The sequence below is a fragment of the Mustelus asterias genome, chromosome 21, assembly GCF_964213995.1.
Source record: "Mustelus asterias chromosome 21, sMusAst1.hap1.1, whole genome shotgun sequence".
Classification (NCBI taxonomy): Eukaryota; Metazoa; Chordata; class Chondrichthyes; order Carcharhiniformes; family Triakidae; genus Mustelus; species Mustelus asterias.
The window spans coordinates 59,797,850-59,813,372 of NC_135821.1; the positions used below are offsets into that span (position 1 = coordinate 59,797,850).

Below are 15,523 nucleotides of genomic sequence, written 5' to 3' on the forward strand. Positions count from 1 at the left end.
CACTTTTTAATCCATTTGCAGAGCAGATCTCTTGACAAATCTCGAAGAATTCTGATAAAAATAGAGTGTTAATGAACAGTGAGAAACAGCCCCTGTCTCTGTATTTTTTTTGTATTCGTTCATGGGTTGTGGGCATTGCTGGCTGGGCCATCATTTATTGCCCATCCCTGAGGGCACCTGAGGGCATTTAATAGTCAACCACATTGCTGTGGCTCTGGAGTCACATGTAGGCCAGCCCAGGTGAGGACAGCAGATTTTCTTCCCTAAAGGACATTAGTGAACCAGATGGGTTTTTCTGACAATCGACAATGGTTTCATGGTCATCAGTAGATTCTTAATTCCAGGTATTTTTTATTTGCCGTGGCGGGATTCGAACCTGGGTCCCCAGAACATTAGCTGAGTTTCTGGATTAATAGTCTAGCAATAATACCACTAGGTCATCACCTCCCCATGGCCCAGTTGGTTTATTAAGGAGGAATAAGAAAGACGTGGATTTGAGTCGCATCTTTTGTGACCTCTGGGAGTCCCAAAACGTCCTGCAACCGCTTGGGTTCTTTGACAGTCTGGTCGCTGTTTAAATGGAGGAAATGCAACAGCACATTTCCGCACAACAAGCTCCCACAAACAACGCGATCGATACTGAATTATTGGCGGGATGAATATTGGCCGGGGCACTGGGCAATGCTTCTCTGCTTTCCTTCAAAGTACTGCGATGGAATCATTTACATCTACTTATGAGGCTAGCCAGGGCCTTAATCTCGTTAAAACAGTGGCACGCACTTCTGACAGTGCAGCACTCCCTTGGCACTGGCAGTGCCAGCCTAGATTTTGTACTTGTGTTTCTGTAGTGGGACTTCTCCTTGTGACCTTCTGTCTCAGGCTTAGCCACTCCGCCACATCTGACACCTGACTTTTGTATTTCCTCCTTCCGGGCCCATCAAATCATACCTTTCCGTCATATTTTTAATTTTAGTTTTCCACGTTTTTATTTGTTTTCCTCACTGTATATTTTGAAAAGCTGTTGTATCACACTGATTTTTGGGCTTAACCTGTGTTTAAATGTGGATTCCTACAGGATAACAATGGCGTTATAGGACTACTGGAACCCATGAAGACCAGCTTTTTCCCACAGAAAGTCCCCCTCGATGTTTCCATAGTTAAGATCACCTCAGGTGAGAAGGCTTCACTCTCAGTCTAGTTTGATCCAGGTGTACAAGGGGCTTTCTGCGTCAGACGCAATGGGGTGAACTTTCCTAAGGAGGAGTGGGGTGAAGATAAGGAACCACGAGATCAGAGTTATAAACATGCCGGTGTTCTTTTTTCATTTGGCATACCTGTGACATTTGCAGATTCCTATTTGATTTGAACAGTCACTATTGCCATAATATAAAAACAAATAACTGCGGAATCTGGAAGAAACTCTTACAAAGGGTCATCCAGACTTGAAACGTTGGCTCTACTCTCTCTCCACAGATGCCTTCAGACCGGCTGAGGTTTTAGTTTTAGTTTAGTTCATTTATTAGTGTCATAAGTAGGCTTACATTAACACTGCAGTGAAGTTACTATGAAAATCCCCTAGTTGCCACACTCCGGCGCCTGTTCGGGTACATTGAGGGAGAATTTAGCATGGCCAATGCACCTAACCAGCATGTCTTTTGAATTGTGGGAGGAAACCGGAGCACCCAGAAGAAACCCACGCAGACACGGGGAGAACGTGCAGACTCCTCACAGACAGTAACCCAAGCCAGGAAACGAACCCAGGTCCCTGGCGCTGTGAGGCAGCAGGGCTAACCACCATTTGGGTGCTAATGACACTGCTGGTTGCCCTGAGGATTTTGAAGACAGGCTTGACCCTAGGGCTGCTTCAGCCTTTGTATTGCCAACAGTGGCGCAGTGAGTAGCTCTCACACCTCAGACGTATGAGGTTGTGGGTTGAACTCCCACTTCAGAGCCTTGGACATAACAATGGCTGACACTGCAATGCAGTGTTGAGGGCGTGCTGTCCTGTCCGAGGTGCCATCTTTCGGATGAGGTATGGACTTGTAAAATCCTACAGCACTATATAAAGATAAGCTGAGCCATGGTGTTCTGGCTAATGTTCATCCCGCAAAAGAACATTTCTATTTGTAAAGAAGTTGCCTACTCTCTCGCACACTGCCATTTGTGGGAGCTTGCTGTGCAGAAAATGACTGCCGTGCTCCCTGCGTTATTACGCTTCATTAAATGCTTTGGGATGTCCTGAAGTTGTGGAATGGACTATATAAGTGCTTGTCTTTCCATTTTCTTTTCATTTCATAAAATCCCTACAGTGCAGAAGAGGCCATTCGGCCCATCAGGGTATGCACCTACTCGCTGACAGAGTAGCTTACCCCAGGTACTCTTCCCCTGCCCTATTCCTGCAGCTCCACATATTTCCCATGGCTAATCCATCTAACCTACACCTCTTGGGACACTAAGGGGCAATTTTGCATGGCGAGTCTACCTAACCAGCACGTCTTTCGGAGGAAACCCACGTCAACACGGGGAGAATGTGCAAACTCCGCACAGACAGTCACCCAAGGCTGGAATTGAACCCGGGTCACTGGAGCTGTGAGGCAGCAGTGCTAACCACTGTGCCACCGTGTCGCCCTAGTTCTTGTTATTGATGTGACCACACTGATGTTGGGGGAATTGCAGGTTTTGGTCCCGGGGCTGATCTCGGTGAATGGTAAGCTGGCTCTGCTGCTTGAACACTGATGAACTCTTCCACTGAATATTGTTGACCAAGACATTTCTTTTCTGCTCTTTATTTCCAGGCAATGACCACTTGGCGCTGCTATCTCTCGACGGTGATATTTATACCTCTGGCTGTGGCGAGCAGGGGCAGCTCGGAAGAATTGCAGAATGCTTTACAAACCGGGGAGGAAGGAGAGGTCTCGGTAAATATGATGCGAACTCCTACAGCACCCGACTCTCAGGAGCATCCTATTCATGTATTTGTCCAGATGCCCCTTAAAAGTCACTTCCGTATCTGCTTTCACTACCTCCCCCGGCAGTGAGTTCCAGGCACCCACCACCCTCTGTGTAAAAAAAAAACTTGCCTCGTACATCTCCTTTAAACCTTGCCCCTCGCACCTTAAACCTATGTCCCTTAGTAATTGACTCTTCCACCCTGGAAAAAAGCTTCTGACTATCCCACTTTGCCCAGTAAACCGATGAGGGTTATGTTGCAATCACAGCTCTCTTAACTTGAGTCATTAGTTGATCAGGAACAGCGAGCAGCCCATTTACTGAGGCGTCCCTTACTGTTGAGATTATTAAAGGCATTTTGTTCCATTTAATCACCAGTTATTTCTGTTTAATTTGTTCAGAGCGACTCCTGATTCCCAAGAGCCTCAATCTGAAAGCCAAGGGGAGTGGGAAGGTGAAGTTCCGTGATGTTTTCTGCGGGGCATATTGTACATTTGCGATTTCCAAAGAAGGACATGTCTATGGTTTTGGACTGTCCAACTATCATCAGCTAGGTGAGCACGATCAGAAAGAAATGTTTCCTATAAACTTGCAATCTTCTGCCCTAAATACCAAGAACAGTGTGCATTTATCGAGCACCTTTTCATGCAGTTCCAGGGATGGGGGTGTGGTATTGTTTTGCTTGGCTGGACTTGATGCTTTTGGGAGAAACACGGTGGTGAGAAGGGACGGAAACAGAAAATCTCAGCAGGTCTAACAGTATCTGTGGGGAGAGAATAGAGCCAACGTTTCGAGTCTGGATGACCCTTCGTCAGAGTTCCGTCAGACCTGCTGAGGTTTTCCAGCATTTGCTGTTCATGTTTCAGACTCCGGTATCCGCAGGATTTTGCGTTTATCTTAGTGAGAAGAGATAAACTGAAAGGGCGAAAAGCGATGAAGATGTGTGTGTGAGATGTGTTGTGTTGGTTCTGCTACAGGAACATCAGGCACTACTCCCTGTTACTCAGCGCACAAATTAACGGCGTTCAAGAACTCAACAAAGTCTTGGGTCAAGTTCTCCGGTGGACAGCACCACACGCTGTGCTTGGACTCTGAAGGTGGGTGTTACTGTGCAGGCAGTGAAACTGCTGCAGCTTTGTACAACAAGAGGCTGCTTCCATTTATCCTGAGGTTTTCCAAAAGGGGGTGAAACCTCATCATTTCTCAGTTTCTGATTTTTATTGGACCATAAGATGTAGGAGCAGAACGAGGCCATTCAATCATGGCAGATAAGTTTCTCAACCCCATTCTCTCGCCTTTTAGACAATAAGACATAGGAGCAGAATTAGGCCACTCGGCCCATCGAGTCTGCTCCGCCATTCAATCATGGCTGATATTTTTCTCATCCCCATTCTCCTGCCTTTTTCCCACAATCCCTGACCCCCTTATTAATCAAGAAACTATCTATCTCTGTCTTAAAGACACTCAATGACCCGGTCTCCTCCTGCGGCAAAGAGTTCCACAGATTCACCACTCTCTGGCTGAAGAAATTCCTCCTCATCTCTGTTTTAAAGGATCGTCCCTTTAGCCTGAGCTTGTGCCCTCTGGTTCTAGTTTTTCCTATTAGTAGAAACATCCTCTCCACGTCCACTCTATCCAGGCCTCACAGTATCCTGTAAGTTTCAATAAGATCCCCCCTCATCCTTCTAAACTCCCAAGTACGGACCCAGAGTCCTCAACTATTTCGCATATGACATTTTCCCCGTAACTTTTGATCCCCGTACCAACCACGAACCTGTCTATCTCTGTCTTAAGTACACTCAGTGACCTGGCCTCCACAGCCTCCTGTGGCAATGAATTCCATAGATTCACCACCCTCTGGCTGAAAATTCATTGACCTCACTGGCATCCTCGTTGTATCAATGATCACCTGGGAGTGGTTGGCAGGAACTTGATCCCAATGCTCATCCGATACTGTGTTTACCTAAGCCCTGATACCATAGTGGTTTTGTTACTGACCAGTATCCCAAATAACATTAGGAGTGGAATTTTTCCGCCTCGCTTGCCCCGGTTCTGGGGTGGGCGAGGCTCGCAGAACGGCATTTTCCGTTGGCCTTGGGCGTGATCTTACGGGCCTGGGGCAGGCGAGGCGGTAGAATACCGGCATCGGTGAATGCTTATGATGGGAATCTTATCTATTTGCAAACAATACTTGAATTGTGAGGCTAAGGAAGGGGCGGGGAGAGCACTGGACTGGGGCTAAGTAGATAGCTCACCTTCAGTGAGCTGGCACGCTCCTGATGGGATGAATGGCCTCCTCTCCTGTTGTATGGTTCTGTAACCGTCAGTTTGAGAATATTAGTGCACTTTTAATAAAATATCTGGAAATGAAAAGCTGGTACCAGTGCTGTTGTGAATTTCTTGTAGCAACCTAACTGGTTCACTGATCCCTTAGGGAAGGAAACGTGCTGTCCTTACCCAATAGGTGCATGGGAACGGGGGGAGGCCCTTCACCCCCTGAAACTTGTGCTGCCATTCAGTGAGATCAAGGCCCACTTGCAGCCTAACTCCACGTGCCCACCTTTGCCCCCTATTCCTTAATCCCTGTAGTTAATGAATATCTAGTCATATCATTTATATTCTGTGATTTCTATGATTTCATTTAAATTGAATAAGTGACTTTAGTGTCACTTGCAGGAGAGAGTTTCAAACTTCCACCACCATTTGGGTGTCAAAATATTTTCTAATTTCCCTCTAGGAAGGCCTGGCTCGAACTTTTAGATTATTCCATGTATTCCACGTCTCCCTAAAGTCAGCATGAATAGTTTCCCTCGATCTACCCTGCCTGTTTCCCTTAATGTCTTGAGAAATTTCATCAAATTGCACCTTAACCTCCCTAAATTCCAGGGAATACCCCTAGTTTGCGTATTCTCTCTTCACAATTTAACCTTTGGAGCACTCTTTACTTTTTTAAAAATTTATTTTATTAGCGTCGCAAATAGGCTTACATTAACACTGCAATGAAATTACTGTGAAAATCCCCTAGTCGCCGCACTCCGGTGCCTGCTCAGATACACTGAGGGAGGATATGGCACGGCCAATGCACCTAACCAGCACATGTCTTTCGGACTGTGGGAGGAAACCGGAGCGCCCAGAGGAAACGCGGGAAACGCAGCCACAGAGAGAACTGTTTAAGCTGTACTCCCTCCATGGTGTGGAACGCAGAACGCTCTCAGTACTCCGGGTGTAGTCTGACCAGGGCTTTGCACAGTTGAAACTAGATCTAAAATATTCCTTTCGCTTTATTGATTATTTTCTGCCCCAGAAATGCAGTATTTTAACTATCTCTGACGGTGAGCTGGGTAATATTTTTACCCGTTAGTCTGGTCAAAATCACAAAAACTAATGGATGGATTTCAGCGAAACTTGGTACACAGATAGGAGATGACCCAAGGAAGAACTGATTTGCTTTTGGTGAAGATGTGGATCCTAGGATTTCTTTTTATGGATTGGGAGATGGAGCGAGTTGACTCCTTTTTAAAAAAAATTATGGGTTATGGGTTGTTTAATGTGAATGTTGTCGATTGTTTTGGAATGTTGTGGATTTTACTGTCAAAATGTGAGCAGAGTTTTCAGAGCAGGTTCTTGCATGGGATGTGAGCATTGCTGGCAGTGCCAGCATGTTTTGCCCATCCATAATTGTCCTTGAGCTGAGTGGCTTGCTGGGCCTTTGCAGAAGGCAGTTAAGAGTCAGTCTGTCAGCCAGACAAAGATATTTTTTACAGCTTTGTAATAAGAACACCAACCAAGGAGAAACCTCAAGGACGAGCTGCGTCGTAGGAATGCTGAGTTAATAAAGAGTGGTGGAAGTATGTGCTCTACTCCGTGCCCTCTTGTTACCTGTGTACCTGGGCCTGAAGTCTCTTTAGACTTCCACATTTTCTAACTTTTCCCAATTTCGGAATGCCCTGTTCTGTCCTCCTTTAGATCCAAAACAAATCACCTCCCATTTGCCTACGTTGAAATCCATTTTCCACAGTTTTAGCCATTCGCTTAATCTGCAATATCTCTTGTTAGTTTATGCTCCCATCGACAGTGTCGCCTATCTTTGTATCCCCTGCAAATTTAGAAGTGTAGCTTTCCGTTCCATTATCTCAGTCGTGATGACCTCGTGATGACCCCGGCGCGCGGACCCCATGAGTCACTTTCTAATGTACCTTCCTGTCCCAATACTGGTGCCTCTGCCACGTGAAATGCAAATCCTCTTTCACACTTCATTCCTTCAGCCAGGTGCCCTCCTCAATCTTACAGCTGCACCAGTTTGCACATGGCTCGGGTAATAGTTCTGAGATTGTAATGCTTGAGGTTCTCTCTGTTGGTTGAGCTCCTAGGTCTTGGTGCTGTCTCCAAGCAGTAACAAGTCAAGAGAGTCCTGAATGAATGGCAGGACATTACTCAGAGGAACCGTGTGATCCGAGGGTGATTGTCCACAGACCCCGGAATAGGATAATTAAGAGGGCATACAGGACACTTTCCGTATCAGTCGTGGCAGCAGGGAGGTTATGTTGGAGTTGTATAAAACTTTGGTTAGGCCACAGCTGGAGTAGTGTGTGCAGTTAACGCCTCTCTGAAGTAGGGTAGCGAAGCACTCCACTGTATCAAACCAGCGAGTGCAGGTAAAAGGGAGTGGCTCACTACTTCTTGAGGGTAACTTAGGCTGGGCAATGTAAGTTGGTGCAGTCAACACCCCTAGTCCTAAAATGGATAAAATAAAACCCTTCTGATGCATTACTGGGGGCACTGAAATACCCGTTACAGTGGCCAGGGATGAAGCTGGGCAAATCGTACACAAGACAGCAATGTTCACCAAGCTATCACTGCCACTGTCCTATCGCAAGGCACCTGTGCAATGTTTTCCAGAATATACTTGTGTCTAGACGTGTACTGTGGAAGGAAGTCCCAATCAAACAATGAAACTTCGGAGATGCCGGGTTCGGATGGTAAAATATTTATTTCCAGACAAGCCCTTGCTGTTTTTTTTTGTCCTTTCTTGTCATTAATTCTGATCTTGTGTGTTTTTTAAAATAAAAGGCAAAGTGTACAGCTTGGGCCGAGCAGAGTACGGCCGCCTGGGGCTGGGAGAGCATGGGACGGAGAAGAGTACACCCACCGTCGTTCAGGGACTCCCTGTGATCGCTACGGTGGCTTGTGGGGCTTCTGTGAGTTATGCCGTCAGCAAGGATGGTAAGTCAGAGAGTTATAGAGGTTTACAGCATGGAAACAGACCCTTCGGCCCAACTTGTCCATGCCACCCAGTTTTTACCACTGAGCTAGTCCCAATTGCCCGTGTTTGGCCCATGTCCCTCTGTACCCATCTTGCCCATGTAACTGTCTAAATGCTTTTTAAAAGACAAATTTGTACCCGTATTGCCTCTGGCAGCTTGTTGCAGACACTCACCACCCTCTGTGTGAAAGAATTGCACCTCTGGACCCTTTTGTATCTCTCCCCTCTCATCTTAAACCTAAGCCCTCTAGTTTTAGACTCCCCTACCTTTGGGAAAAGATATTGACTAGCTGATCTGTGCCCCTCATTATTTTATAGACCTCGATAAGATCACCCCTAAGTCTCCTACGCTCCAGGGGAAAAAAGTCCCAGTCTATCCAGCCTCTCCATAGAACTCAAACCATCAAATCCTGGTAGCACCCTGGTAAATTTTTTCTGCACTCTTTCTAGTTTAATAATATCCTTTCTACAATAGGGTGACCAGAATTGTACACAGTATTCCAAGTGTGGCCTTACCAATGTCTTGTACAACTTCAACAAGACATTCCAACTCCTGTATTCAATGTCTTGACCAATGAAACCAAGCATGCCGAATGCCTTCTTCACCACTCTGTCCACCTTGACTCCATTTTCATGGAGCTGTGAATATGTACCCCTAGATCTCTTCTAGAACTCTCCCCAACGCCCTGCCATTAACTGAGTAGGTCCTGTCCCGATTCGATCTACCAAAATGCATCACCTCACATTTATCTAAATTAAACTCCACCTGCCATTCATCGGCCCACTGGCCCAATTGATCAAGATCCCATTGCAATCCGAGATAACCTTCTTGACTGTCCACTATTTCACCAATCTTGGTGTCATCTGCAAACTTACTAACCATGTCCCCTATATTCTCACCCAAATCATTAATATAAATGACAAATAACAGTGGACCCAGCACTGACCCCTGAGGCACACCGCTGGTCACAGGCCTCCAGTTTGAAAAACAACCCTCTGCAACCACCTCTGTCTTCTGTTGTCAAGCCAATTTAAAGTTTATTTATTAGTGTCACAAGGAGGCTTACATTAATGCTGCAATGAAGTTACTGTGAAAATACCCTGGTCGCCGCACTCCGGCGTCTGTTCAGGTACACTGAGGGAGAATATAGCATGGCCAATACATCTAACCACGTCTTTCGGACTATGGGAGGAAACCAGAGCACCTAGAGGAAACCCATGCAGACACGGGGAGAATGTGCTGATTTGGCACCGACAGTGACCCAAGCCAGGAATCGAACCCAGGTCCCTGGCCCCATGTCCCTGGCGCTGTGAGGCAGCAGTGCTAACCACTGTGCCGCCCCTTTGTACCCAAGATTTTGCTTCCCCCATCCCTCTCCTCCACCACTCCTTCATCAGTCTCCATACTCTCCCCATAGAAAGTGATTGATTTTCTCGTGGGGTTTGGTGCTGCCTGTATTTTTGAGTTGTATAATCAAACTCCTGCCATTCGTTCAGGACTCCCGTGTCTTGTTACTGCTTGGAGACGGCACCGAGACCTCGGAGCTCAAAAATATTATTTATTTCTGACGTGTATTTTTTGTTTGTTCCACCAGGCCGAGCCTTCGCCTGGGGAATGGGAACGAACTTCCAGCTGAGCACGGGCAACGAGGAAGATGTATGGAGCCCAGTCCAGATGTCAGGCCAGCAGCTGGAGAACAGGGAGGTGCTGTCCATCTCCAGCGGGGGCCAGCACACCGCGTTGCTCGTTACAGAGCGTGGCGGGCAGAGCTGATGAACGCAGCCCCCCTCCCCCCTGCAAAAATTTAAAAACTACTGCCGATAACACCTCGACTGCAAAGACTGAGTGAGCCCCGTACTTTCCCCCCACAATCCCCGAATGCAATGCTTGGATACGACAGGAATAAACCCTTTTTTAATTTTAATTTTAATTTGTTTGTATGTTTTCTGATAACCTGTTGGGTTGAAATCCGATCCTGTCCACTCACGTACTCTGCAGTTATCATTGTGTTCGTGATGTGCAGACCTGGTCGGTTCAGTCCTCACTTTGACCTGTTGACCTCACTGCGGATTATACAGTAAAAAGGCTTTTTCTTAAATTTTAATTTCCGTCCTGCTTGGGGAGAACATCTGGGGCAGGCATGTAGATTGTAGAGGAGAGGTGGGGGAAGAAAAGGAATTATTCTTTTAAAATCAAATAAATCTTTTTTGTGATAGTTTTCTATAAGATTTTTGCATTTCTCATTCTTGTGTTGCTTGACTGATTTTTGGCAGCTTTCTAGATTTTGAATGTTTACATGTCTTTAATTTCCTCTGTATGCCACTGTTATTATCCCCGCTATTGTTTTGTCCTGTATACTTTGGAGATTTATTCGGGGAGTCTAAAATCGCAAGGAAGGAGAATCTGTTTCCAATGGCACGAGACTTAGTAACCAGTGAGTGCAGGTTTAAACTAATTGACAAAAGAATTGGAGGCCACGTGGAAGTTGGAGGCAGCAAGTTGTTACGATCTGGGATCGTAGAATCCCCACAGTGCAGAAGAAGGCCATTCGGCCCACCGAGCCTGCACCAAAGACAATCCCATCCTGACCTCATCCCCGTGACCCCACGTATTTGCCCTGCTAGTCCCCCTGACACTAAAGAGCATGACCAATCAACCCGCAAAACTTTGGCGTGTTGGAGGAAATCCACGCACCCGTCACACAGACAGTCACCCAAGGCCGGATTTGAACCCGGGTCCCTGGCGCTGTGAGGCAGCGGTGTTAACCACTGTGCTGCCGTGCCGTGGATTGAATGGATGGTTGAAGCAGATTTAATTGTAACATTCAAAAGAGACTTGGATGAACTCTGGAAGGGGGAGGTTATTTGCAAGGCTGCAGGAGACTGCGACTTATTGGATAACTCCTTCAAAGAGCTGGCACAGGCATGATGGGCAGAATGGCAACCATGTGTCCTGTATCATTCTATGATTTTTGTCTCCACTATCTGACTTGTGAAATAAGATTTTAAAAAACAAAACTTTATGCAAATACAATCATTAACACACCAAAGAATGAATCCCTCAAGGATTTAAACTGTGTGCTATCATAATGCTTGCTCTGTTTCACATATTGTAGAAACCCCCCCCTCCCCCCAACGCTGATGGAGTGGATTGGCTTGGTGAATTCCATTTAACTCTGGGTTAATGCAGGGAGGGGTGGAGCTGGCCTGAGCTTCTGTTTCTGGTTATTAGCCAGTGACTATAGTGGAACTACACATTGCACTGAGGTCTAATGGATGAATTGGACTGGGTGTTTGGTGGACAACTGGTAACTCAGAGCATTCCAGCAGAATGAGGAGACGCTGTCGGGAAAGACGGCAGAAGAAATTAGAAGAGAGATGTAAAGTAACATGACTGTGGGGTCGGGGAGAACAAAGAAAATTACAGCACAGGAACAGGCCCTTCGGCCCTCCAAGCCTGCACCGACCATGCTGCCCTATCCTACCGGGGACCATATCCCTCTATTCCCACCCTATTCATGTATTTGTCCAGATGCCCCTTAAAGGTCACTATCGTATCTGCTTCCACTACCTCCCCCGGCAGTGAGTTCCAGGCACCCACCACCTTCTGTGTAAAACAAAACCTGCCTCGTACATCTCCTTTAAACCTTGTCCCTTGCACATTAAACCTATGCCCCCTAGTAATTGACTCTTCCACCCTGGGAAAAAGCTTCAGACTATCCACTTTGTCTCATAATCTTGTAGACTTCTATCAGGTCGCCCCTCAACCTCCGTCGTTCCAGTAAGAACAAACCAAGTTTCTCCAACCTCTCCTCATAGCTGATGGGATCATCCTGGTGAATCCATACTTAACGCATTCTTACCACTTTAATATCCCACCTGTATTGGAAAATGCACAGCACTTTGTACAACACATTTGCTAAGTTCACTATTTGCTCCTATGGTATTCCTCCAAAATTCTGTTGGTTTTTTGTTGCCATTTCAAAATGAAAGATGTATAATGAGCAGATCCTGTTCGTTGGGTGAACTTTATGAAACTTTTTCCATTTCCTAATATTTATCTACTTGTCTTTTCCACCTGTGCTCTGGCTGAACATTCCACCTTCTGGATCTCTTCACTGAATTTTCAATCTTACAGGAAATTTGACCCACCCCCAAATCCCACAACTCCAGTCTGGTTTTGTCCGGACTGCAAAGTAAACACTGACACAAAGGTCAAACCGGAGACGTTTGGAGGAAAGGGCGTAAAATCCCGAATCCCGGGTGGCACAGTGGTTAGCACTGCTGCCTCACAGCTCCAGGGACCCAGGTTCAATTCCGGCCTTGGGTCACTGCCTGTGCGGAGTTTGCACGTTCTCCCCGTGTCTGTGTGGGTTTCCTCTGGGTGCTCTGGTTTCCTCCCACACTCCAAAGATGAGCAGGGTAAGTTGATTGGCCATTCTAAATTGCCCCTTGGTGCACCAAGATGTGTAGGTTGGGGGGATTAGTGGGGTAAATATGTGGGATTAAGTGGGTGGGCCATAACATGCTCTGTCGGAGAGTTGGTGCAGACTCGATGGGCCGATTTGCCTCCTGCTGCACTTGGGGATTCTATGAAATTCTTTATTTCCCTTCAATGAAACATCAGCCTCTGCCTTGATTGGCTCCAGCCACCCAGTGTAAAGAAATGCCGCCTCATCTACTCATTTAGCGAGTTTTAAATTGAAGATCTATAATCACTGACTCCCCCGAGGAATGAGCTTTTCCATGCATTTACACTCCCATTAGTCTTGTGTTCAAGGGCAACTATCCCTGGTATCTCAAACCACCTTTGACTTCATCTTCCAAACCTGAGAGCTCTGCCACCTAGATTGGGCAAAGGCAGCAGACGCACAGGGGTGCTACTAGCCCCCCCCTAGCACCACCCCCCCCCCCCCCCCCCCCTCACACAGTTGCACAGGACCCTGACTTGGAACCGTATTGCATTCCTTCACTGTTGCAAAATCCTGGAACACCCTCTCGTTAGCACTTTGTGCCACATGGACTGCAGTTCACCACCACCACCTTATTGAGGGCAGTTAATGGTGTACAATAAATGCTGGCCGTGCCAGCAATGCTCACACCCCAGGGTGGCACAGTGGTCAGCACTGCTGCCTCACAGCGCCAGGGGCCCGGGTTCAATTCCGGCCTCGGGTCACTGTCTGTGTGGAATTTGCACGTTCTCCCCGTGTCTGTGTGGGTTTCCTCCGAGTGCTCCAGTTTCCTCCCACGGTCCAAAGATGTGCGGATGAGTTTGATTAGCCATGTTAACTTGGCCCTTAGTGTCAGTGGATTAGCAGGGTAAATTTGTGGGGTTACGGGAATAGGGCCTGGGTGGGATTGTGGTCGGTACAGACTCTATGGGTCGAATGGCCTCCTTCTGTACTATAGGGAATCTGATTGTAGGAAAGTTTTTCTTTGTTCTCTTGTTTCCAAACTTTGGGGTCATCCTGGTAAATCCACACTTAATGCATTCTTACCACTTTAATATCCCACCTATATTGGAAAATGCACAGCACTTTGTACAAAACATTTGTTACTCCAGGTAAGCTCACTATTTGCTCCGATGCTATTCCACCAAAATGCTGTTGGCTTTTTTTAGTTGCCATTTCAAAATGAAAGATGTATAATGAGCAGCTGAATTGATGTCTACAATTAATGCTCAAAGCTTTGACAAAGGGTCATCTGGACTCGAAACATCAGCTCTTTTCTCTCTTTGCAGATGCTGCCAGACCGGCTGAGATTTTCCAGCATTTTCTCTTTTGATTTATCCTCTCTACCCAGGGCCCCTGGAACGGACCTGGGTTGGGATTCTCCGATCTCATTCTCCTCACTACCGCTGCCAGCAAGAATGGAGAATCTGGCGCTCAGCCAAAACTCCATTTACTCCAGCGGGCATGGAGAATCCCAGCTGCGGGCGAGGTTGGAAAATTCCGGTTAAGATTAGCTAACTCAACACAGACACCACATACAACTTGTTGTGTCTTTTATGGCAGACCAGAGTGCTTCGCAACAAATGAAGCATTTTTTTGAAGCGTTCATAGAATCCCTACTCTTGGTAGCACAGTGGTTAGCACTGCTGCTTCGCAGCTCCAGGGACCTGGGTTCGAATCCCGGCTCGGGTCACTGTCTGTGTGGAGTTTGCACATTCTCCTCGTGTCTGCGTGGGTTTCCTCCGGGTGCTCCGGTTTCCTCCCACAGTCCAAAGATGTGCAGGTTAGGTTGATTGGCCATGTTAAAATTGCCCCTTGGTGTCCTGGGATGCGTAGATTAGAGGGATTAGCAGGTAAAATATGTGGGGATATGGGGGTAGGGCCTGGGTGGGATTGTGGTCGGTGCAGACTCGATGGGCCGAATGGCCTCTTTCTGTACTGTAGGGTTTCTATGATTCTATGATTACTGTGCAGGAGACCGTTTGGTCCATCTAGCCTGTACTGCCAACAATCTCACCCAGGCCCTATCTTTGTAGCCCTACATCTTTACCCTGCTAAACCCCCTGACACTAAAGTGTAATTTAACACGGCCAATCCACCTAACCCGCACGTCTTTCAGACTGTGGGAGGAAACGAGCACCCGGAGGAAACCCACGCAGACACGGGGCGAATGTTTAAATTCCACGTAGTCACCCAAGGCTGGAGTCGAACCTGGGTCCCTGGTGCTGTGAGGCAATAGTGTTAACCACTGCGCCGCCATGCCGCCCACGTAAAACTGTTAAAACCGTTTCTGCTGCGATGGGACAGCAACCAGAGGATAGATTTAAGATTGGGAGAGCAAAATGCAGCAGATGCCGGATTTCTGAAGTATAAGTGGAAATACTCAGCAGGTCAGGCAGCGCCTGTGGGGAGAAGCAGAGTTCAGGTCAACAACCTTTCATCGGATTTTAAAGTAATTGGCAAGAAGGGAGATGAGATTTTTTCCTAATGCAATGAGTCTGGAATTCACTGGTTCGAAGTGAGGTGAAGGCAGATCAAATGTAATTTATAAAACGGAATTGGAGAAATAGGGGCGACACAACACTGTGGTTAGCACTGTTACCTCATAGCGCCAGGGACCCAGGTTCAATTCCGGCCTCAGGTCACTCTGTGGAGTTTACACGTTCTCCCCGTGTCTGCGTGGGTTTCCTCCGGGTGCTCTGGTTTCTTCCCACAGTCCAAAGATGTGCGGGTTAGGTTGATTGGCCATGCTAAATTGACCCTAGTGTGAAGCGGATCAGCAGGGTCAATGAAGCTTACGGGAATAGGGCCGGGGTGGGATTGTGGTCGGTACACTCTCGATGGACCGAATGGCCTCCTT

The 15,523-nt window shown here is 47.0% G+C and overlaps 1 protein-coding gene across 3 annotated transcripts in view; it reads left to right on the forward strand.

Moving 5' to 3' along the window:
* Positions 1-10,455, forward strand: part of rcc1 (regulator of chromosome condensation 1) — a 28,294-nt gene extending 17,839 nt beyond the window's left edge. For 2 of the 3 annotated variants that reach the window (XM_078237966.1, XM_078237968.1), the window contains exons 5-10: positions 1,076-1,172; positions 2,796-2,918; positions 3,351-3,503; positions 3,927-4,046; positions 8,020-8,172; positions 9,808-10,455. In XM_078237966.1, the coding sequence (XP_078094092.1) occupies positions 1,076-1,172; positions 2,796-2,918; positions 3,351-3,503; positions 3,927-4,046; positions 8,020-8,172; positions 9,808-9,986 (825 nt within the window). In that variant the 3' untranslated portion in view covers positions 9,987-10,455. The remainder of the gene's footprint in view (positions 1-1,075; positions 1,173-2,795; positions 2,919-3,350; positions 3,504-3,926; positions 4,047-8,019; positions 8,173-9,807) is intronic. The other variant, XM_078237967.1, reaches the window with a different exon arrangement.
* The last annotated feature ends 5,068 nt before the right edge of the window (positions 10,456-15,523 follow it).